Source organism: Natrix helvetica, assembly GCF_964273705.1.
Source record: "Natrix helvetica genome assembly, chromosome: 1".
Taxonomy (NCBI): domain Eukaryota; kingdom Metazoa; phylum Chordata; class Lepidosauria; order Squamata; family Natricidae; genus Natrix; species Natrix helvetica.
Genome location: NC_138548.1, coordinates 117,538,603 through 117,561,573, shown reverse-complemented (window position 1 = coordinate 117,561,573; position 22,971 = coordinate 117,538,603). Strand labels below are relative to the sequence as shown.

Genomic DNA, 22,971 nt, shown 5'->3' with positions numbered 1-22,971 from the left:
GAGGAAAAATGTTTGGATTTGAGATGATGGTGTCAAATTTTATCTCAGGGCTCATGGGAGTCTTGATTTGTATGAAATTTTGTTGGATTTGTAGGTTAGTGACCAACAAAACCTTGATAGCATTGATGATTCTTTTGAAAGGAAGAAGGCTCATGTGCAAAAGAACAATTTATAGGACAAAACGATCTAATCCACCTGTCTTTAAAAAGTTTCCACAATACCAGAGAACAAAAGAAGCATCTCCTGACTATTTTGCTAAGACATTGATCTGAAGAATCCTTTTACTGAATGAAAGAACATGCAACTTTCATTTCCTATCTAGCATTTGAGAGAAAGAGAATTGCTTCTGTCTCTCTGCCAGCAACTTCTCCTTTTCTAGGCAAGCTTTATTAATACAAAGTTTGCTTCCCACTGTTGCAAGGAAAGACAGCAAATAAGCTGTTGTGAATCACCTGGAATGACGTCTTTAATGGGCTTTTACTCACCTGGGGGCCCCTGAGGACCTTGGTCACCCTTTAGCCCTGGTGATCCGTTTGTTCCTGGCACACCTGGAATTCCAGGTATCCCAGCCTGACCTTGGAGAATAATCTTCTCCCTTCCGCATTGTGTTAAGCCCTCCAGCTCTGGCATAGGAGAATAAAAAGGACACAACATGAAAAATAGAAAAGAAGCAGTATGTTCTCCTTATGGAGCAATAAGTTCACATTAAACCAATATAGCACGAGTGAGGTGCTAGAAAATCAGGGTGGAGCAGAAAGCAAGGTTATTAGGGTGTAAGAGAGAGACAAAATTTCATCCACTCATATTTTCCACACATAAACATTATTTCTGCTCCTTTTGAAGAATGCGAGAATGAAATTAGGGGGCTGTTCCCAAAGGACTTTTCTCTAACGCAGGGGTGTCAAACTCGATTTCATTGAGGGCTGCATCAAGGTTGTGTTTGACCTCGGGAGCTGGGGTGGGCATGACCATGGTGGGTGTGGCCAGCTTGACATCACTCGTGTTGGGGACGGCAGTGGCCCGAGCACTCTGCCAGAGAAAATGGGCTCTCGAGCTCCATTTTTGACTGGGATCGCCTCCTGCCAGCCAAAAATGGAGTCTGCCAGCAAAAACAGATCTCAGGAGGGCTGTGTTTTTGCTGGCAGAGGCACTGCGGGCTGGTTGTTTGCTATTTCCAGGGTGGCCCCATGAGACAGATCTAAACACCCTGTGGGCCTGATCTGGCTCCTGGGCCTTGAGTTTGACATCCCTACTCAATTGCAAGAGTGCATACTTCTTAAAAAGAATGCCTCAATTTGTTTTGACTCCTCTTTTTTCCTCCTTCCTTCCTTCCTTCCTCCCCCCCCTTTCTTTTCCTTTTAAATGAGTCTGGACCCCTGGCAACTGCTGGTAAATTTCTGAAGCTTTCTTTGCAATCTTTCCCAGAAGTTGTCCTTACATTCTTCTTAGAGGTGAGAGAGAGAGTGACTGTTCCAAGGACAGGTGACTTTGTTCCTGAAGCGGAACTAGAGCTCATGGTTTGACCTCCCCCCCCAATTTCTAGTCTAAATGCCACCAGTACCTTCAGAAAATGCTCACTCTTAATACAGAACTGTTATCTTGTACATGTTTGACCAAACACACAAACAAATTACTTCCCTGTAGCCAGAATTCATCCCTCATCTATTTCCTGAGCCATCTCTCTACCTGCAAAACTGCTGGTCTGCAGTGCCTAGGTAGAGTAGCACTTAAACTTATATGCCACTTTGTAGTGCTTTACAGAACCCTCTAAGCGATTTCCAGAGTCAGCATATTGTCTCCAACAATCTGGGTCCTCATGCTCTCAGTAGTTGTGGACAGTCGAAAGAACAGGAGGCAAGTATTCCTTTTTTTAACCAATTGGCTTTATTGGGAAACTAAGTACCAACGTTCTGCTCCTGCACGTAGGGACCCCACAGAGGCTAAGACCAAGCTGAAAGATCAGACAGCTGGAACTCACGTGCACAGCAAGTGGCTTCAGTGTCCTGGGATCCTGCAGTGCCACGATTTGAGACGTCACCCACCACCAAACTAGCAACCAGGAAAATCAGGTGGAAACCAGCCCAAGGCTTCATCTTGCCTTGCCAGATTTCTCTCTGAGCGAGAGGTGTGCAGTATCTTGCCTCATATATATATATATATATATATATGGAGGCCTTTTAATGACTGAATTAATAGAGAAATCAGGAAGTGCTCACATTTGCTGAGTAAGGATAGAGGCCCATATCTGTTTTGCAATGTCTGTTTGTGCAACCTCAGCAGAGTTATTTAAAGAAAAATGCACTCTTGAACTATGCAATGTTCATCATATTACCCAACCTTTCCTTATATTGAACAATGTGCGCATTGTAGCCACATTGTATCCAACAGCTTTAAATCAAGCATCCCTAGAATCTGCTTCATGAAGCAATGTGGCCCCCTTCATTCCTGTGATTTGAGTTGTTATTGCCATCTTTTATTTACCTTTTTCTGTCTTTGCAGTGTTGCTGTTTTTATTTAGCTAGGACAAACTGAACAGTTTGTCTTTGTTTAGTTGAGACAAATTCTTTTTGTGCCTCCAGTCTTGCATCCAGATAGGGACTGCAGGTAGTCCTTGACTTATAACAATTCATTTAGTGACTGTTTGAAGTTACAACAGCACTGAAAAAAGTGGCTGATGACCATTTTTCACACTTATGACGGTTACATCATTCCCCACAGTCATGGGATCAAAATTCAGACGCTTGGCAGCTGACTCACAATTATGATGTTTGCAGTGTCCTGGAGTCATGTGATCACCTCTGGCGACTTTCTGACAAGCAAAGTCAATGAGGAAGCCAGATTCACTAAACAACGGTGTAACTAACTTAACAACTGCAGGGATTCACTTAGCAATTTTGGCAAGAAAGGCAAAACTCACTTAACAAATGTCCTACCTAGCAGCAGAAATTTTGGGCTTGATTGTGATTGTAAGTTGAGGACTACCTGTATTTTCTTTCTCACTTTAATAACAACCTACGTGCAAATTTGTACCTGGGACCAGGGACATATGGGGTGTGGAAACACTAGAAATGAACCCTCCCTTTTTTTAACTTTTAAAGGGTCAGTCAGAGTTGGGTAGATAAAACAAATTTGAATGACTGACTGAATGAATAAATTTGCCTTGCAAACATCATTGCATGCTTTAAAAAGGGTGGAGCTTTCATTGTGCTATCATGTTTGCCAAGTTGACATTTTGATCCACCATTGGGGACATGGGACAGACTGAAATGTGCTAATGTTTTATTAAGAATGTTTTGTTCTGTTTTGTCTGGGTTGGGGATCGGGAGAAATAAAAGTATTGTTGGACATCCAGACTTTGAAGCCAAAATGAGCTACACCCAACTCAAAAGAAAAACCAATTCCGCACCCAAAGGAAGACAGCAACCAGAATCCAGTCTGCGAAAGCTTGCCCTACCAGGCACTCTGTCAAGGGAAGGTTCAAGCAACCAGGACAGTCAGTCACAAGAAATCCATGTTCCTTGTAGCTTTGGAGCTTTTTCCCCCCCTCTGCTTTAACTCAGCAGTGTTGAGCTGCCAAGTCCACACAAATCTATTCAGCTTGCTCTAGGAAAAATTCATGCTATCTTGGAACATGGAGCTTCAGCATCTCTGCATCTATGGATTGTTAAGTGAATGATGTGATCAGTAAGCAAATCTTTGTTTATTGGAAGCCAGTTGACATGGCAATCAAATGACCATGGGACATTGCAGACATTGTAATACATGGTAGTTGCCAAAGACCTGAATTTTGATAAGGTGACTGTAGGAATGATGCAACAATTGTAAGTGTGAGGACCAAGTCCCAACACTGGAAGTCTTTAAGAAGATGTTGGATAGCTATTTGTCTGAAACGGTACAGGGTTTCCTGCCTAGGCAGGGGGTTGGACTAGAAGACCTCCAAGGTTCCTTCCAACTCTACTATTGTATTACATGGTAGTTGCCAAAGACCTGCATTTTGATTAGGTGACTGTAGGAATGCTGCAACAATTGTAAGTGTGAGGACCAAGTCGTAAGTCACTTTTATCAGTGCTGTTGTAACTTGTATATTGCAATCCTTTAAAAAGCAATGGTACATTTTTATCGCAATTGATCAAGAACCATATTATCTATATAAAACAATATAAGCATATTAAGAGGAGTTAACTTCCAAATAAGGGGAAATCTAGGCGCTTATTTCATCCCAACTGTATGGCAAAGACAGGGGGAAGCCAAAAGCTGCAATTCTATGCACAATGATTGATGAATAGGCCAAATTTATATCAGCTGACTTTTAAATGAGAAATATGGCTAGGATTACATTCCATAATGATTACCGTATGAGATGTGATCTGGCAAAACCTCAACCATCTTTTCATCCACTCACTCCATTTTGTAGCTGCAATTCCATTCTAACCTCTTTGCCAAATTTATCTCCATGCACAATTCCTAGCTAACCCTGCACTTTCTACATATTTCACATTCATCTTCAGTTTGAATAGGTGCACTACTTATAATGGAGCACAAAGCACATTTGATATGGATAAATGTACTAATCTCCCTTTTAGCAATCATCTGTATTTAGCTCAGAAATATTCACAAAGTCAGTAATCTATGTGTTGCTATATTGTCAATTGTACTCTTAGTATCTGGCACTTACAAACACAATTATCGGAAGTTTTACTCATCTTTCTAATCAAGAACTTACAATCTTCCTTCTACAAGATCTAACTTGAAGGTTAGACCATTATGAAGGTTGCCAAATGTCTAGCAATAGCTATGGTTTGCAGAAGTCAAGTAGTACCCCTCCTCTCATTCATCATTTCATGTTTGCTTCTTTTCTTCAATGTATCTTAAATTTTGTATTTGTGGCTTCTCAGGGGCTATAGCTTCTGGCTGGATCCATTGTGCAACACATACCTTTATCTTCATTCCTGTACATTCTTATCTAATTGCATACTAAATCAGTTGTACACTGAATTTCTATGCCAAAATATAACAATGCAGATTATTTAATTATTTCAGAAACTGTTAATATCTATATTCATGCCATCACCATTAAACACAGAAGCAAACATAGCTATGGTATTTTAGCAAAATAACAAGTTAGCATAAAATCATTGGCTATAAAATTCCATTCTAGCATTTTGCATCCAGAAAGGATTCTGTAGAAGTTCACACAGGGGATACCGAAAGAGTACTCTGGAGTTGTGTAATCTCAGGATCCATTATGGAGAAAGGGGTCTTCATTGTGTAGCTTAAAACATCACATCTGACTAACCTTCAAGGGGTTATAGTCATACTTCCGAGATTCAAAGACTCTGTTGCCAGACAGATTAGGGATGAGAGACAGATTTGTTTCCCTTTTGGAGGCATTTCCTCTCAGTAGTAAGTTGCATTGTACGTGTGTTGAAAACACTTTCCCAAATGTTGCAACTTTTTGTAAAGCACCAGTTCCTTCAGAAAAAACATGATCATACAGAACATAGTGTCCCAAAAAAGTAATTAGACCAATTTATTTTGTGAGTTAGACTTCCTACTCAGCGTGAATTATGTGGCTGAATCAGTAACTGAAAGGAAGCTAATTTTTCCCCTTACAAGTTGATTCTAAAGATTTATCTGAGTTGCATTCTTCAGATTTCTTTGATTATGAAAAACACTGACATGGCATTCTCAGGTATTGCTTCTACCAACTTAGTCATTTAAGGCGAATGGAGGTGGGGTGGGGTGGGTCCGTTTTTGCTCCCAGCAGGCTTCCTGCTAGGCCAAAACCGGGGGGTGGGGTGCTGAGAAAGAAAGAAGGAGAGAGAGAGAGAGAGAGAGAGAGAGAGAGAGAGAGAGAGAGAGAGAGAGAGAGAGAGAGAGAGAGAAGGGGGAAAGAAAGAGAAAGAAAGAGAAAGAAAGGGAGGGAGGGAAAAAGGAGAGGATTGAAGGACTACAAACCTGGCACTAGACACAGCTTCAGAGGATAATCCAGGGCTGAAATGTACCTGGAGGTCATCTAGTCCAACCCTGCTCCAGCAGGACATTGTTAAAGTGAGTTTCTGTCTTTTGATCCCCCAGTTACATGACTACATAGTCACATGACCCACTCCAAGCCACGCCCAGAGAACCAGTAGTAAAAAAATTTAGATTTCACCACTGCTTCCAAGGGTGCTTTGCTAAAAGATCAAAGTGAATCCTGTTGTTGAAGTTGATTCATAAAGCACAGACAGACAAATGAATAGGAACTGTTGTATTACTTTACCTACTTATAGATTATAGATCAATATAGGTAAATGTCAGCTTTGTACAATTTTCAGGAGCACCTTTCTCTTCCAAAAAAAATTGCAAAATGGAGAAGCATTTGAACCCCTTCCCGATGAGCCGTGGTGGCGCAGTGGTTAGAATACAGTAATGCAGGTTACTTCTACTGACTGCTGGCTGGCTGCAATTTGGCAGATCAAATCTCACCAGGTGCAAGGTTGACTTAGCCTTCCATCCTTCCGAGGTAGGTAAAATTGAGAACACAAATTGTTGGGGGCAATATGCTGAACCTGTAAATTGCTTAGAGAGGGATGTAAAAGCACTGGGAAGTGGTATATAAGTCTAAGTGCTTATTGCTATTGTTATCCCCAAGTAATTAAAAAGGGAAGTACTATAAGAGAGTACAGTCCAGTGAACACGCAAAGGAACAGTTTTTAAATTAATTATATTTTAACTTGCTTTTTCAGGTAGACAATAGAGAAGGATATTAATCTGCTGATACTTTTAAGGTGATGCCTGTTGAAGAATCTGTCACACTGTGGTTTCATTTATGGTGGTCTAACTTTCATATCTGCATACTTGTAAGAATAATAGTACCCTTTTCCGGCAGCCCAGTTGATGCCATCAGCATAAGAGGTATGTTCCCCTTTGTGATACAGGCCATTCAGGTTGGAAGAGTGGCAGTTATGGTACCACCAGCCTCCTTTGAAATTTACGGCACAATTTCCACCATCAATATCGCTGTCTCTGTCTTTGGTAGAGAATGCAGAGTGATTATGCGCCGAGAAAGAATCACCTAAAAGGAGGAAATCACAGAGGAAGCACTAAGTTCATATATTCCAGGAATGCAAACCTGCAGGAGGTTTTACCAATGAAAAATGCACCTTTACCACTAAGAATTAGAAAGAGATTGAATATTAATGTGGTTTATTTGCAGAATCTCCTAGATTTGAACTTTGGCATCACTAGCCAGCCCAATAAAGTTTATTCAATGTGGGTTATAGTGATTTATGTTTCTTGAAGTCTTGGTCAGCTTAACCTGAGTGACTGAATATACCACTGTGAGGTCTACCTAACAGGCCATGTCATAGATCCATGATGGCGAACCTATGGCACTCGTGCCAGAAGTGGCGCACAGAGCCTTCTCTGTGGGCATGCGCACCATTGCTGGCTGCTCTTCTGGTTTCCAGCACACACATGTGTGCTGGCCAGCTGGTCTTTGTGGGCACCAGAGCACTGTAAATCCAAACAGCAGCTGGCCGCACATGCGTGCATTGGAAACCAGAAGGCCAGCTAGCCAGCACGCGCATGCACACCGACCAGCTGGTCTTCTACTTTCCAGGCTCAGGGGCACATGTGTTCCAGTTTCAACACTCAGTGCCAAAAAGGTTCATCACTGTTATAGATAATGATTGATAAACCAGAATGTTTAAAACGTGTTAATATATTAAGTCAAAGTATGGACAATTTGGCTGAGTCCAGGACCACATTTTGCTTCCTGGATCAGTTGAAGGGGGATAAGCATTCCCTTGACATGCTATTAGAACTAGAAGGAGCAGAATGGAAGTTTTGTTCACTTTGCTTTTTGGGGAAGTTTAAGAAACAATGTCACTGGGGGGGGGGGGAAGGCATTTAGTGCTTAGTCTCAGTCATGCACTAGCCACTGATTGCCCACTCCTACACTAATCCAAGGAAGTAAAAATATTTTTCTTACCATATAGATCAAAAATATGCATTAATAAATCAATTTCTATTCCACATTTTAAACCAAGTATCCTCCAAATTATTCTGACTTCATCAAAGTAAAGGTGAAATCATAAACTGATATGTCAATTGCCATCTCTTAGAAAGAGAACTTTCTAACGGGTTTCCCTAATGAAATTAGCTTTGGGTTTGTTCCAGAAGAAGCAGAAGAAATGTTCCTTTACCAAAATCACAATGTACTCAGCAGTGACGTGCAGTCAGGGGAGGCACAGCCTCACCACTGTCATCATGAAAAGAAAAAAAAATGTAAAAGGAAAAAGGCGAGAGCTGAGGTCAGGCAGAGCTAGTTGCTGCCTCACCATGGATGACTCTGCTTAACTGTTTAAAAAAACCTCTAAAAAGCGCCCTCTACTATGAGGCAGGAGAACTGCATGCCTCATCTAGTCTGACTTTAGGCGTTTTATGATCACTCGAGCAGAGTTAAGCAAGGGTTAAAAGCCTAAAAATTCCTTGACGTAGGTGAGGCACGCAGTTCTCCTGCCTCATAGTAGAGGGTGCTCGTTTGGGCGGGGCTTCTTCAGAGGACCCGAGGCAAGAGCAGAGTTGAAATCCTCTCTGAAACAGTTGGAAAAGGTATGTGTGGGTCGGAGGGAGGGGGAGGAATTCAAACTTCAAAGTGTAGTTTGATTGCAGGCAGAGCCACGTTGCCTTTTCAAACCTGTAATCAGTGAAGCTGAGCTGGATCCTTCCGGGGGGGAAAGTGTGTGTAGTCCAATCCAACGTGTGTGTGTGTGTTTGAGAGAAGGGGGCGGGAGGGAGAGAGGGAGGAAGGAGAGGAAGGGAGAAGAAAAAAAAAGAAAGAAAGAATCTTCTTTCGCAAATGGGAAAAACAAATGCTGTTGCTTTGAATCAGAACTGAGCATGCCTGGCTGTGGAATTCTGGGAGTTGAAGTCCACAAGTCTAAAAATTTTTGAAACCCACCACTGGGTCAGTGCCTCACCAGCCATAAACCTCACTGCACATCACTGGTACTCAGCATTCATTATACAATGTGGGAAGGAGAATGGCCACAACCTCTTAAATATTTCTGTCCAAACCAATCTATAGAAAATAATATTTTCACTGGCAATTGTGAAATGCAGCCATATTAAATTTATGAGTTTTTCCAAACAACATCAGCAATGACGGCTACAGTAAAACCCTTATTCAAACCCAATGATGCTCAGGTGTTGGCGCAAACCACCAAAAATGGTTCATACCTTCATATCAGTGGTGAAATATACTTTTTTTTTTTGCCACTGGTTCTCTGGGTGTGGCTTGGTGGGTGGGTGAGGTCATGTGACTGGGTGGGCATGGCCAACTTTTTTTCACTTTTTAAAGCATTTTTTTCCTGCCGGTTTGGGCAAATAGGCAGGGAAAAATGCTTTAAAAAGTGTGTGTGTGTGTGGGAAAAGCTTCTGAAGATCACATGGCTCAGCTGTGAGCCACGCGATCCTTGGAAGCTTCCCCCCCCCCCAGCAGGAAAAAATGCTTTAAAAAGGGGGGGGAAGCTTCTGATGATCGCACAGCTCATAGCTCAGCCATGTGATCATCAGAAGCTTTTTTTTACTACCATATCGTAGAACCAACGACAATCGTCCCTACTGGTTCAGACGAACCAGGCCGAACCGGAAGGATTTCATCCCTGCTTCATATGCTGCCTGACAGCTTCTGAAGGCTTCTGCCTTAGCTAGATATCCAATGAAAATTGGATCATATATTTTGAACTTTTTAAAGTAAAAATGGGGCAGGCAACCTGTGGCCTCATCCCTCCTCAACATTCCATTCAGGGAATGAGTTGGAATGATGTTCTTGGTTCGTATTTGCAGTTTGCGGAGGATATCTGGCCAAATTGTCCCTATGATAGGCCACAAAGGAATTAAGCAGACTCTGGCTTAAAATATTTCTGCATTCTGCATCAGGTCATGTGACATTTATATTTGTTGCATTCATTGTTGGAACGTCATCAAATGAACAGGCATTCTCTGTTTTACTCACCCATGTTGCCAGCTAAATAGGAACCTACAGTTAGCTTGTAATTTTCATATTCATTTTCAATTCTAAAACTGGAATATGTTGCAAAGGTTCTGGAACCATTGAAGTCTTCCAGATCAATCCGCAACTGCTGTGTTCCTGAATCCCAAAGGGTAGATGTTATTAGAGAATGAATACTAGAGATGCAGAAGTCCATAAGGGAAGTATATTGATCATTGCAGTAGTCTTCCATTCCATAAAGACATGATCTCAGTGAGATTATGAGCCATATCTATTCAAAAGCAGTGCTAATTGACCAATATGGAAGGACAGAATGACAAGCATTGGACATTTCTAGACTTTGTGCACAATTAATCTAAAAGTGATCTTTTATCTTTTAATAACTTTCCCCCTACATGTGATTGGTAAGGCAGTGAGGAGGGGTACAGATTGGAGCTCGATGTTCTGATTCCAAATACTTTTTCGATAACAGGATTTATGGTCCTCGAGAAAAAGAAGGCAACTTTCTCCTTTTTCCCTGATTCTAACATTTTATTCTTCAGTTAATGATTAACCCTCTTGGGGAATCAAGTTGCATAAAGCTGCAAGACAATGTCCAAATTACAGGAAAGAACATCTATTTTTCCCAGATTTGATTTATGAATTTGGAATATACCATTCATCTCTATGGAAGGAAATGGAAGTTAACACTTGTGGACTGACAGAAACAGATCAGTGTGTTTCCTTTATGCATATTGTGTTGCTTTGATGCAAAGAGAGTCTCTAGTAATATTTATAGGTTGAATCTGGAAGGATATTCATCTTTTCATACACAATTAATTCTGATAAAGATGAGAATTATCTGTAGAAAAGGACTTAATGTCTATCAAATTGAGTACCAAGTAGAAGAGGAGATTTTGGGCTTACCAGAGCTGGTGAGAAGATGGATCTTATCATTTCCCAGCCAGAATTCTGATCCTTGATTTCCAAATCCTTTCTTGTATGATTCCCAGTCACGGTAGAAATCCACAGACCCACCCTGCTGCCTCTGGAATTGCTGTGGAGAGAAAGGAAGCGATACCTCAGCACCTGCTTGCTGGAGAAGCTGCTTTCCTTAATCTTAGGCCATTTCTGAAGTGGAGCACTATCTTTCAATCTCGTTTTGCAAAAGGAATAGGACTGAGTCTGTCACAGTTACAATAGGGAGAGACTGCTACTGGATGTCACTGTATTTTGCTGCTCAAAAAGCTATTTTATCGTCTCAAGTTTTGGAATAGGTATATTTTATATCATTTCATAGCCAAATGGCAAAAAAACCCATAGAAAATGATCCTATTGCCCATTGTGTTAAAAAAGTGTTCTCAATTAAATGTTTTAAATCAACAAATCACTAAATAAATCCAAAGTTTGTCCCCCATGCCAGAATTATCCATGAAGAACATGCCTAGTTTGGTGTGGCGATTAGAGCATATTTGGACGATGAACAAAGAATCCTGCATAGATCCATGAAACTCAGCATATAGGTTTAGAGAGATGACTCAATCAGCCTAATTTATTTATAATAAAGATGCTGTGTTAAATTTATTGCTAGAGATGAGAATCCTGGCAGACCTCCGGAGGAGTACGGGAGATGCAAATATATATATTTCCAAGCGAGGTGAAAAAATCAGAGTCAGAGATGTCTTCAGGGGAAGTTAAAAATAGTTAACATTAACTTTTTGTCCTTTCTTCCCCACCCCTGCCCCAAGATCCCCTACTCCAGGGGTGTCCAAACTTGGGAACTTTAAGACTTGTGGACATGGCTGGCTGGGGAATTCTGGGAGTTGAAGTCCACAAGTCTTAAAGTTCCCAAGTTTGGACACCCCTGCCCTACTCAGATTGGAATAATAGATGAAGAGGAACGTCCCTACAAGGAATGGAGATGGTGGTTGGAATCTGGATGGCTGTGTAATTACCAATGATGGCCTCTTCTCTGAGTTCTCTTGTTATCAAGAGAAGGGAAAGTGCAAACAAAAATTCATATGTATCAGGACCCCACGCATGTAAGCTTTACTTGCATCCCAAACTGTTTCAATGGGAGTACCCTTATTCATATTAAAACTGAAAAATTCCTTCATGTGTTTTTTAAGTTCATCAACATTTTTTTCATATCTGAATAAATTTTCATTTACTCTCCAAGACCTTCTTTGCCTCTTCCCTAGCTGAATTTGTAACCACACCGGGCTATGGTCAGTAAGTGTCCTGGAGAATATCTTGGTTTTCTTAGCTTTAGGAAGTAGATCCGGTGTTAACAAAAAGAAATCAATCCTTGAAAAGGATTTATGTCTATCTGAGTAAAAAGAAAAGTCCATCTCGTTTAGATGCTGTATCCTCCAAACATCTTTTAATTTCAAGTCATCTTGTAGGTCAAAAAAAGCCTTTGGCAGTTTAGTAATGAATTTGGTCGTTGTTCTCTTATCTATCCTTGGCGAAATGACTCCATTCCAATCTCCCATAATTAAAATACTCTTAAAATTCCAATCTAAGATTTTTAAATGAAGCATCTTGTAAAAGCTTTCTTGTTGTTGATTAGGTGCATAAATTCCTATAACCAAAATAGCACCAAAGTCTGTATCAAGTTCAATTGCTATATATCTACCACTGTCGTCTGCCTCTATAACCTTGGTTGGGAATCTTTTGTTTATATATATCACCACTCCATTTTTCTTTACCAAATTAGAGGCAGCGTACAGTGTTCCCAATTTTGAATTCACTAAGTACTTCTGGTCTTGCAACCTAATATGAGTCTCTCTCTTTTTTTTTTCCAAAAAGTTTTATTGGTTTTTTTAACATTTATAGGGAAAAAGGTAAATGGAAGGGTATACAAATTTTGGCAGTTGCAAAGTGTGGCAGGCTCCCCCTCCCTCCAAACTCATAGAATACATCTGAGTATAAAACATTAATACATAATCATATAAAATCAGCATATTAGTTCTAAAAATATTTTCAATCAGTTTATATATTGTAATAAATGATCTACATATAATTTCATTACTACTTTCGGTCTGTTTATAACAATGTGGTTTTCTTATTCATTTTTGTGATCTGAGCTTTCTTGGTACTGCCCCTTCTCCCCCCGCTGGCAGAGCTTCGGCCCCTCCCGTGTCCTGCATAACCGTTGTAGAGTCTTCTGTTTTTTCTAGGTTTGCTTTGTTTTTTTCCATAAAGGCCTGTGCCTCTATGGGTGTATTGATTCTAATTCTTGTCTCCTCCCAGAATATCAGCATGCCTTCAGGCACCAACCATCTAAACCACACCCCCTTCTGGTATAATTTATTCGCCAGTTGCGAATAATTTTTCCTTTTTTCCCTAATTTTCTTGGGGATCTGCTTCAAGATGGTTATTTCCCTGTCATGGTATGTCAATGCTTGCCCCCTTTGTAAACCCAGAATTTCGTCTCTTGTGCTTTTTCTAAGGAATTTGATATGGACTTCCCTGGGTACATTGTGTGTTCTGGCATAAGCTGAATTCACTCTGTAAACCAGATCTATCTCCCATTCCATCTGTTGTTTTTCTTTATGTATGTATTCAGCTAGAATGTTAGTCATAATGTCCCTTATATTTTCCCCATCTGCTTCTATAACATTTTGAAATCTAAGATAAAAGGACATTCTCTCAAATTCTGTTTTCATTTGCTGGATATCAAGTTCTTTGTTTCCCTTCTGCACTGCTTCTACCCCCCCCTCACCTCCGCCACCCCACCCTCCACAAGGTCCAGTCTCTGTGAGTTCTTATAGATTTGGACTTGATTCTCTTTAATTTCTTCCTTCATTTCCTTTAATTGTTTCTTGATTTCTTCCTGGCCCTGTATAAGTTGCTGAAGCATTTGTTGCAAATCCATCTCTGTACTCTTAGGTTGCATCAGTTCTGTGATCTTTGATTGTCCAGCAGGACTGGATGTTGCAGATGTCGGGGCAGATGTAGCAAAGCCAGGTTTTCCAGGGGGTGGTCTTTTTGGAGACATAGTTTATAACATAGAGAGATCAGTCAGTATGGAGAATGGACAACTGGAGAAGTAGAGCAGACAGGCGAGTCCAGGAGGCAGAAGATCCAAGCAGAGGAGAATTTCTTTAGTCAGTCTAGCAATAGAGAGGAATTTTTCCCCCAGAGAGTTCAGGAAAACAGCAATCCACAAGAGATTCTTCTGGGTGACACGGAGACAAAGACCGGAAGCCTGAATTTTAAAGGTGGAGTCAGGTTTCACAGTTCATGAAGACAACGGAAGTGTGCCATCTTGCCCTGCCAGCTTTGGGCTCAGAGGCATAGTAAAGTTTTAAAAGTTCAAAAAGTTCTCAGGTCATCAATAAGTTATGTAGCTAAATCCAAGGAAAGTCACTTTTACAGGGGTGAGGCATCATTGGTTGGCTCTCCCCCCTCCTCCTTCCCCTGGGGGCGAAAGCAGAATTTTTCCAAGCCGCTTGTCCAAGGGGGGGGAATCCCCCTCCCTCCAGCCGCACCTCCAAAGAAATCCGAAAGTTTAACGTTTTAAATTGCTGAAAGGTCCATCAAATCAAGAAAAAGGAAATGAAGAGGGGAAGCGCCTCACCACACCGCCGCTGCTTCCTTCTATTTTTACATCGTCCGATCAGCCTGAAGCGAGACGCACGCGCGCCCTCCGAAACTGCTCCTCGATGCCTGGAGCGAAGCGGAGAAGCCCCCACCAGCCGCCGCCGATGCTAGGGTCCTCCGCCAAGCCGCTCCTTCGGCAGGACGCCTCTCCGGGGCGTCCTGTGCCCCCCAGAAACGGGGAAGCCCTCTTGTTATCAAGAGAAGGGAAAGTGCAGACAAGGCTAGGCCTGGCTGCTCTTCTCCTTTGTTGGCTTCCTGAGGGAGGGCTCCCAATGATAAGGGATGAGGGCCGAAAGTGGGATACCCATCCCATATATCCATGACGGTGAACCTATGGCACAGAGCCCTCTCTGTGGGCACAGGCGCCGTTGCCAGCTGCTCATCCAGGTTCCATCACATGCATTCACACTGGCCAGCTGCTCTCTTCCGAGTTCTGGCATGTGCATGTGCACTGGCCAGCTGCTTTCTTCTGGACATCTTGTCTTCAGAAATAGTGAGTGGTCCATCACTAAAGATTTTAAAGAAGAAACTGGACAGCCATTTGTCTGAAATGGTATAGGAAAAAAATGTGGAAACTGGAGCGCACAGCGGAATGCTGCAACCTGGAAGAGAGCAACTGCACACGGCGGAAACCAGAAGAGCTGCTCTCTTTCAGATTCCGGCACTCTGGCATGCATGCCCTCCAGTTTTGGCACTTGGTTAACCATCACTGCCATATATGGACAGAATTTGGAGCTGTGATAGCTCTATTTTAGGGCTTCCAGTTTCTTCAATCTCACAATAACTGGAAAGTTTTCCTCTGCCTTGGGCTTATATCCCAAAAGGTTATTATTAAGCCCTGGGGCTGCAAACTGTCCACCATCAGTTTCTTGACAGGCGAGAAGGCTGATGGGCCCTTCAACAATTGCTATTATTTTGTAACAAAAATGGCACCATGGAAACCACTTGTTCAAAAATGTTATTGTCATAATATCGCGTTTCTTGCTCTTCTGTTACGTTCAAGTAGATAATTATCTCTTCCACCACCACCTCCTCCTCCTCCTCCTCCTCCAGCTTACCAACCAGCCTCCTCCATCTGTCTCCATGTCACAGAAAACCAGCATTGGGTTTCCCTTGGTTGGGTAGATTGTATACCAGCCAGTCAGGGTCTCCCCACGTTCCAGGAGTTCCTTGCAGTTTCTGGCTTCTGTCTCTACAGGAAGAATAGGGATGGTTGAATGAGTCAGTTCAGGCAAGCTCTGCTCTCAAAATATATGCCTGGACAAATGTTGACCTTGGTGGAGACCCCCCTGGTGTGAAATCACCATAATCTCAGTTGTAGGAATATGAATACTTGTTGTAACACAATGAACTCACAGGGATCCTTTGTAAAAAGTGATTACATAAGAAATCATGATAAATTCCAGGGGGAAAGGACAGATGTCACAACAGATATCGTTGGAACCGTTGGCCTTGCTGGATGATGATGATGGGAGTTTGAGTGTCACAGGGGAATGTTGATACATACAAACAGCATGTATGATAGTGCTCTTCAGTCTGTGGTTAATGAGTTTGTACTAGTCCAAAACCCATTCTTAATTTGGCTACTACAAAGTCTTTTCTTTCTCTTCATTAGGTAAATATATGAATCTTGATTTGTATGAATTTTTGTTGGATTTGTAGGTTAGTGACCAACAAAACCTTGATAGCATTGATGATTCTTTTGAAAGGAAGAAGGCTCATGTGCAAAAGAACAATTTATAGGACAAAACGATCTAATCCGCCTGTCTTTAAAAAGTTCCCACAATACCAGAGAAAAAAAGAAGCATCTCCTGACTACTTTGCTAAGATATTGATCTGAAGAATCCTTTTACTGAATGACACTTTTCCACACATAAACATTATTTCTGCTCCTTTTGAAGAATGCGGGAATGAAATTAGGGGTCCCCAAGGACTTTTCTCTAACGCAGGGGTGTCAAACTTGATTTCATTGAGGGCTGCATCAAGGTTGTGTTTGACCTCGGGAGCTGGGGTGGGAGTGGCCATGGTGGGTGTGGCCAGCTTGACAGCATTTGTGTTGCGGGGCGGCAGTGGCCCGAGCACTCTGCCAGAGAAAATGGGCTCTCGAGCTCCATTTTTGGCTGGGATCGCCTCCCGCCAGCCAAAAATGGAGTCTGCCAGCAAAAACAGATCTCAGGAGGGCTGAGTTTTTGCTGGCAGAGGCGCTGCGGGCTGGTTGTTCGCTATTTCCAGGGTGGCCCCATGAGACAGATCTAAACACCCTGTGGGCCTGATCTAGCTCCCGGGCCTTGAGTTTGACACCCCTACTCTATTTCAACAGTGCATACTTCTTAAAAAGAATGCCTCAATTTGTTTTGACTCCTCTTTTTTCCTCCTTCCTTCCTTCCTTCCTTCCTTCCTTCCTTCCTTCCTTCCTTTCTTTCTTTCTTTCTTTCTTCCTCCCCCCACCTTCTTTTCCTTTTAAATGAGTCTGGACTCCTGGCAACTGCTGGGTAAATTTCTGAAGCTTTCTTGGCAATCTTTCTCAGAAGTTGTCCTTACCTTCTTCTTAGAGGTGAGAGAGAGAGAGAGTGACTGTTCCAAGGACAGGTGGCTTTGTTCCTGAAGTGGAACTAGAGCTCATGGTTCGACCTCCCCCCCCCCAATTTCTAGTCTAACTATTTAACTGCTACATCAAACCAGCTCTCATCTTCACACTATATACAGTGTGAAACCAGAGGCTTCCACCAAAAACAAAAAACAAAAAACCAACCACGGTTTTTAGGAGGTATCTAGAAGATATAGGATTAAATTTTCTTGTTCTCATGTTTACCTATACAAGTACATATATAAAAGTGGTTAAGCAAATACTTAAGCAAAGATCTTAACCATGTGGCATAGATATGAAAACCGCAGCTAATACATGTTCCACATATACAAAACGTCATCTGAAAATGACCCAGTAGCTCAAGATCAATACTCTGTTTTTATTTATTGAAAAGTAACTTATCAATCATTAAAAACTATTCTGAAGATGCTGCTGCTTTGAAAGGAGCTCAGTTCCCTTTAAGAGCATCACAACTCATCAACTTTCTCCAATCTTTAAATGCCACCAGTACCCTCAGAAAATGCTCGATTTTAAGGCAGAACTTCACTGCAGCCAGAATTCATTCCTCACCTGTCCCTAAGCCATCTCTTTACCTGCAAAACTACTACTCAGCAGTGCCTAGGTAGCCGTAGCACTTAAGCTTATATACCACTTTGTAGTGCTTTACAGAACTCTCTAAGCGATTTACAGAGTCAGCATATTGTCTCCAACAATCTGGGTCCTCATGCTCTCAGTAGTTGTGGACAGTCGAAAGAACAGGAGGCAAGTATTCCTTTTTTTTTAACCAATTGGCTTTATTGGGAAACTAAGTGCCAACGTTCTGCTCCTGCATGTAGGGACCCCACAGAGGCTAAGACCAAGCTGAAAGATCAGACAGCTGGAACTCACGTGCACAGCAAGTGGCTTCAGTGTCCTGGGATCCTCCAGTGCCACGATTTGAGACGTCACCCACCACCGAACTAGCAACCAGAAAAATCAGGTGGAAACCAGCCCAAGGCTTCATCTTGCCTTGCCAGCTTTCTCTCTGAGCGAGAGGTGTGCGGTATCTTGCCTCATATATATATATATATGGAGGCCTTTTAATGACTGAATTAATAGAGAAATCAGGAAGTGCTCACATTTGCTGAGTAAGGATAAAGAGGCCCATATCTGTTTTGCAATGTCTGTTTGTGCAACCTCAGCAGAGTTATTTAAAGAAAAATGCACTCTTGAACTATGCAATGTTCATCATATTACCCCACCTTTCCTTATATTGAACAATATGTGCATTGTAGCCACACTGTTTCCAAGAGCTTTAAATCAAGCATCCCTAGAAGCTGCTTCATGAAGCAATGTGGTCCCCTTAATTCCTGTGATTTGAGTTGTTATTGCCATCTTTTATTTACCCTTTTCTGCCTTTGCAGTGTTGCTGTGTTTTTATTTAGCTAGGACAAACTGAACAGTTTGTCTTTGTTTAGTTGAGACAAATTCTTTTTGTGCCTCCAGTCTTGCATCCAGATAGGGACTGCAGGTAGTCCTCGACTTACAACAATTCATTCAGTGACTGTTTGAAGTTACAACAGCACTGTAAAAGGTGGCTTATGACCATTTGCCAAATGGTCATAAGCCAAGGTTGCCAAATGTCTAGCAATAGCTATGGTTTGCCGAAGCCAAGTAGTACCCCTCCTCTCATTCATCATTTCATGTTTGCTTCTTTTCTTCAATGTATCTTAAATTTTGTATATGTGGCTTCTCAGGGTTCCGTGTAATTACCAGTGATGGCCTGCTCTCTGAGTTCTCTTGTTATCAAGAGAAGGGAGAGTGCAAACAAGGCTAGTCCTGGCTGCTCTTCTCCTTTGTTGGCTTCCTGAGGGAGGGCTCCCAATGATAAGGGATGAGGGCCGAAAGTGGGATACCCATCCCATATATCCATGACGGAGAACCTATGGCACAGAGCCCTCTCTGTGGGCACATGCGCCGTTGCCAGCTGCTCATCCAGGGTCCGTCACATGAATGCGCACTGGCCAGCTGCTCTTCCAGGTTCCGTCACATGCATGCGCACTGGCCAGCTGCTCTTCCGTCACATGTATGCACACTGGCCAGCTGCTTTCTTCTGGACATGATCATCAGTTGAGACTAAATGCATCACTTCTATTTCACTCTGTAACTTGTGATCTCAAATTGCAGTTTTTAGCCATAATAACAATCCACTATTTTATCCTCTATATACTTGTCAAATTCCTTTCATAGCTGTTGGGTTGCCAGCCATTTCCACATCGAAGGGAAGCAAACTCTGAAGCATAATCCCATCCTATGCAAAGGAAGTCTCCTCTTTCAGATGCATTGGATAATTTTAAGCCTAAAACTAACAAAACATAAACAATGGGGTAAAGGAAGGGAAGAGAAAAATGAATTCAGGCAACATTTTTTTAGTTACAATACAAGAAAATGAAAGAAGGTTAAAGTGCAATGGAAATAGTTCTACTAAGGAGATTTTCTGAGGAAAGCAAAGTGCTTATTTCATACTGGAGGCTTCATTCTGTTATTCCTTTTATTTTTGTATTACTCTAGGAAGCTGAAGGATGTCGACCATTTTAAATAACCTCCCCCCCCCCATTTAAAATTGTAGTTGCTTTTGCAGAGTTATGCAAACTGGTAAAAAAAATGCAGAACAATATTGAATAATTGTGTGTAAAATTGTAGATTTCATAATGATTAAAACACAGGGTTCTTAACACCATTTGTATTTATAGGCTTCAGTAACTTCACTTTGTGGCTTTTTTAAGGACCCCTTCAGAAACCAGATATGGTCCTCGGGCATATGGAGCGTTAAGATTTGCCTCTACAAATCCCAACAACAAGGCAAGTAATTGTGGATAAAACTCAGTTGAGCAAGGCAAGTTTCTAAGTCCAGCAGTCCAAAGACAAGTGAAAGTTTTACAATACCACATCAAGGAAGAGGCAAGTTTATGATTATTCAACAAGCCAGGATAATAAATAATTAGATTCCAAGTGTCAAAATAGACAAGCCAGATGTTGTAGTTGCTTTTAGCAACTGTTCCTATGGGAACATAAATACTTTCTGAGTGTGCACACTATGGTCAAACCTTGCTGTTCAGTTTGGCCTCTTGTTGCTTACTCATGAGCCACACACGTCAACGAGCTGCAGAGTTCCCAGGAGAAATTGCTGGATGGACCAAGTGAGCGTCTGGAACAGTTTGCATTGCAGCTGGGTCAGACCCTGAGCTCATGACAAGAAAGTCCTAGCAAGTGCTGGAGTCCTCCTCTCTTATAACCCAAATAAAACTTCCATGTTTAATTCCTTTTTTAAAAAAAATTGAAGAGGAATTGATACACTATCTTCCCTTATTCAGATTTTAAAGTCACTGTGTATATTTCGCTGTGTAGAAAATTTCTGTGATTTATTTTACACCCTTTCATGAAGTTGATCAGGGGTTATATTTCATTCTTGGAGCTTGGCAGTTTTCAGATAAATTGAGAGAAAATCCCAATATAAAGTCTATTGTTGGAAGAAATGCCCTTCTGGGTTCGGCTCCAAGTGGGGGAAAAGACGCTGGAGACATGGAGGCTGCTTGGAAAGATGGTTTAATGGTGGACAGGACCACATGGCTTGAGTCCTGAACAGAAAAGGTGATCACATGCTTCAATGTTGGGTGAAGAAGAGAAGAGACAGAAGGGCTGGAAGTTCCTGGCTTTATACTCTCTGTTCCCTTCCAGTGTTAGTAGCCTCCTATTCTTTAAGCTTATCCACTCTCTCACCCATGTGAGTACAGCACCTTGATAATATCTTTCCCAATCAGGCAGGCCGAACCCTCCTCTTTCTTTGGATTCTTGTAGCAATTTTAATTTAATTCTAGGTCTCTTCTCTTGCTAAATACATTTGGATAGTGTTCTGTTCAAATTCTCAAAAAAGTCTTTCTCTAATTTTATGGGTGTGTTTTGAAATTGGAAGAGTATTTTTGGTAAGATATTCATTTTTATTGCTGCAACTCTCCCCATGAGAGAAAGTTGCAGATTTTTCTATCTTCAGATCTGTCTTAATTTGGTCAATTAATTTATTGTAGTGTTGTAAGTAACCATTAAGCTGGATGAGGGGCCATCCCAGCCACTGCACTCCAATGCTAAATGAAGAGCAGGAGTTTACCAGATGGAAGAAACTGAGCTCTGCTATAACTGGTACAAGCCAGAAAGGATTCCTTTAATCTTGGAGCAGGCAGACAGCAACGGAGATGGCATTGGCAGTGGATGAGGGTAGCACATCAGATCCTCCCCTTTGGGAAAATGGTTGGGGTCCTGTACACCTGGCTGTCTACCTGGCCATACAAGTGCTGAAAACCAGACAGCTTTAGTCTGAGTAGTCATTAGGGGGCAAGGTGGACTTGATGGCCCCTAATCAAACAGTCAATCAGCCAAGGTCCCTTCTCCTATACAGATTTCAAAGAACAATAATAATGTCACAATGTAAAAGGAGTATTACAATTTATTTTCCATATTTTCATGAACAAGTTTGTGGGCTAATTTTTATCTTTCTAGCGTGCATTTTTTTTAGCTGCAAAGAGAGGAAAGTCCTTAGTTCAGATTATAGTTGTTGAAAGAAAGTTCTTCTGATCTTCACTTGAAATACTGCATACTAAATTCCAAATCTTCCTAACCATATTCTTAACGGAAATAAAAATAGATCAAACAAGCAAGCATGAAAAAACAGAAGACATTCACAAGGAAGATTCTAGCTGTATGGTTTGCATCCATCCATTTTCCATTCTGTAGAATACATTTTCCATTCAACCTATAATGAAAAACAAAATTTTACTTTAATCTCCCACCAAAAGATAAGTGCCGAGTAATGTCTCTATCAGACTGTGCAGGGACCCCCTTGCCATCTCTGACCTGACTTCTAATCTGATCCACCCCATAGAATTCCAGAATTTATTTGATTTCATTATTTCTAGATAAGTTCTGTATAATTAAAAAAAAATCTTTTGTCTTTGGGAGCCCTATAAAACTTATCCATTTTAGTAGAGGATCATTAATGGCTTGTTGTACAGTCAGCTAGATGTTCAGAGTAGATTTGGTATTTGTTTCTACCTATTGAGACCTTCTTCAGGTCTTGGAATACGCAGATGGGGCTATTTGATGGCGTTATAGATATTGTCGCAGGATGTAAGCTGTTCTGAGTATAAGCAGCCTTTTTCAATTGACTGATGGTGAATGCCAATGTCAAGTGATGCTCCTGTTGTTTTGGAATTGGGTGCCTATTACTATTGGTGCTGCCTTTGCTTGCTTTTACCACAGTTGTTCTATTTCTATTTACAGAGGTGTTTTGCTATATCCCCCCATTATATTATTATTGGTTTCTCCAAATTTATCTACAACATTTCCCCCCACAGAATCAGTAAAAGTCATAGGTTTCTCATATTTTTATTTCCTCTCTCAACCTGAGTGGAGCCCCTCCCCTCCCTTGTTTATCCAGCCCAGTTCTCAATAGTGCCTCCCAATCATTAGCCAAGAAACTGTCTTCTATCATTTCATCCTCTGCCCAAGATGTCACTGGGGGCTAATAATGGATCAATAGAAAGGGGCCTACTGAGTGAAGCAGCCATTGAGGGATTGATCAAAAGGCTCACTTTGATTCAAGACAAAAAGTTTACTTCTAGGAGTACTTTGATTTAAGGCTCTATAAATTCCCTTAAGACAAACCGGGAAGGTGAAAAATTATGAAAGAAAAGAACGGATAAATCATCATTCACAAGAAAACCATAGTTCAAAAAATCAGGGGTGAAATATAAAGCTTAATTGA

General features: G+C 41.5%; 3 protein-coding genes across 8 annotated transcripts in view; all 3 read right to left on the bottom strand.

Moving 5' to 3' along the window:
• Positions 1-18,222, bottom strand: part of LOC309385304 (ryncolin-3-like) — a 28,685-nt gene extending 10,463 nt beyond the window's left edge. The window contains exons 1-2 of one of the 2 annotated variants that reach the window (XM_081939617.1): positions 18,063-18,222; positions 486-623 (exon numbers count right to left, since the gene is read on the bottom strand). In XM_081939617.1, coding sequence (XP_081795743.1) covers positions 486-623; positions 18,063-18,177 — 253 coding nt within the window. In that variant the 5' untranslated portion in view covers positions 18,178-18,222. Of the gene's footprint in view, positions 1-485; positions 624-1,978; positions 2,112-18,062 lie in introns of those variants that run through there. The other variant, XM_081939618.1, reaches the window with a different exon arrangement.
• Positions 5,900-18,006, bottom strand: LOC309384099 (ryncolin-1-like; the record flags this gene model as incomplete). Its single annotated transcript, XM_081937287.1, has 5 exons — positions 5,900-7,057; positions 10,004-10,138; positions 10,907-11,036; positions 15,646-15,779; positions 17,988-18,006. The coding sequence occupies 5 exons, from the start codon at positions 18,004-18,006 to the stop codon at positions 6,810-6,812; spliced, it is 666 nt and encodes a 221-aa protein (XP_081793413.1). The 3' UTR covers positions 5,900-6,809.
• Positions 18,223-21,628: 3,406 nt separating the features above from the next.
• LOC309400502 (NACHT, LRR and PYD domains-containing protein 12-like) overlaps positions 21,629-22,971 on the bottom strand; it is a 57,365-nt gene continuing 56,022 nt past the window's right edge. For all 5 annotated transcript variants that reach the window (XM_081969033.1, XM_081969034.1, XM_081969031.1 and 2 more), the window contains one exon: positions 21,629-21,960. In XM_081969033.1, coding sequence (XP_081825159.1) covers positions 21,834-21,960 — 127 coding nt within the window. In that variant the 3' untranslated portion in view covers positions 21,629-21,833. The remainder of the gene's footprint in view (positions 21,961-22,971) is intronic.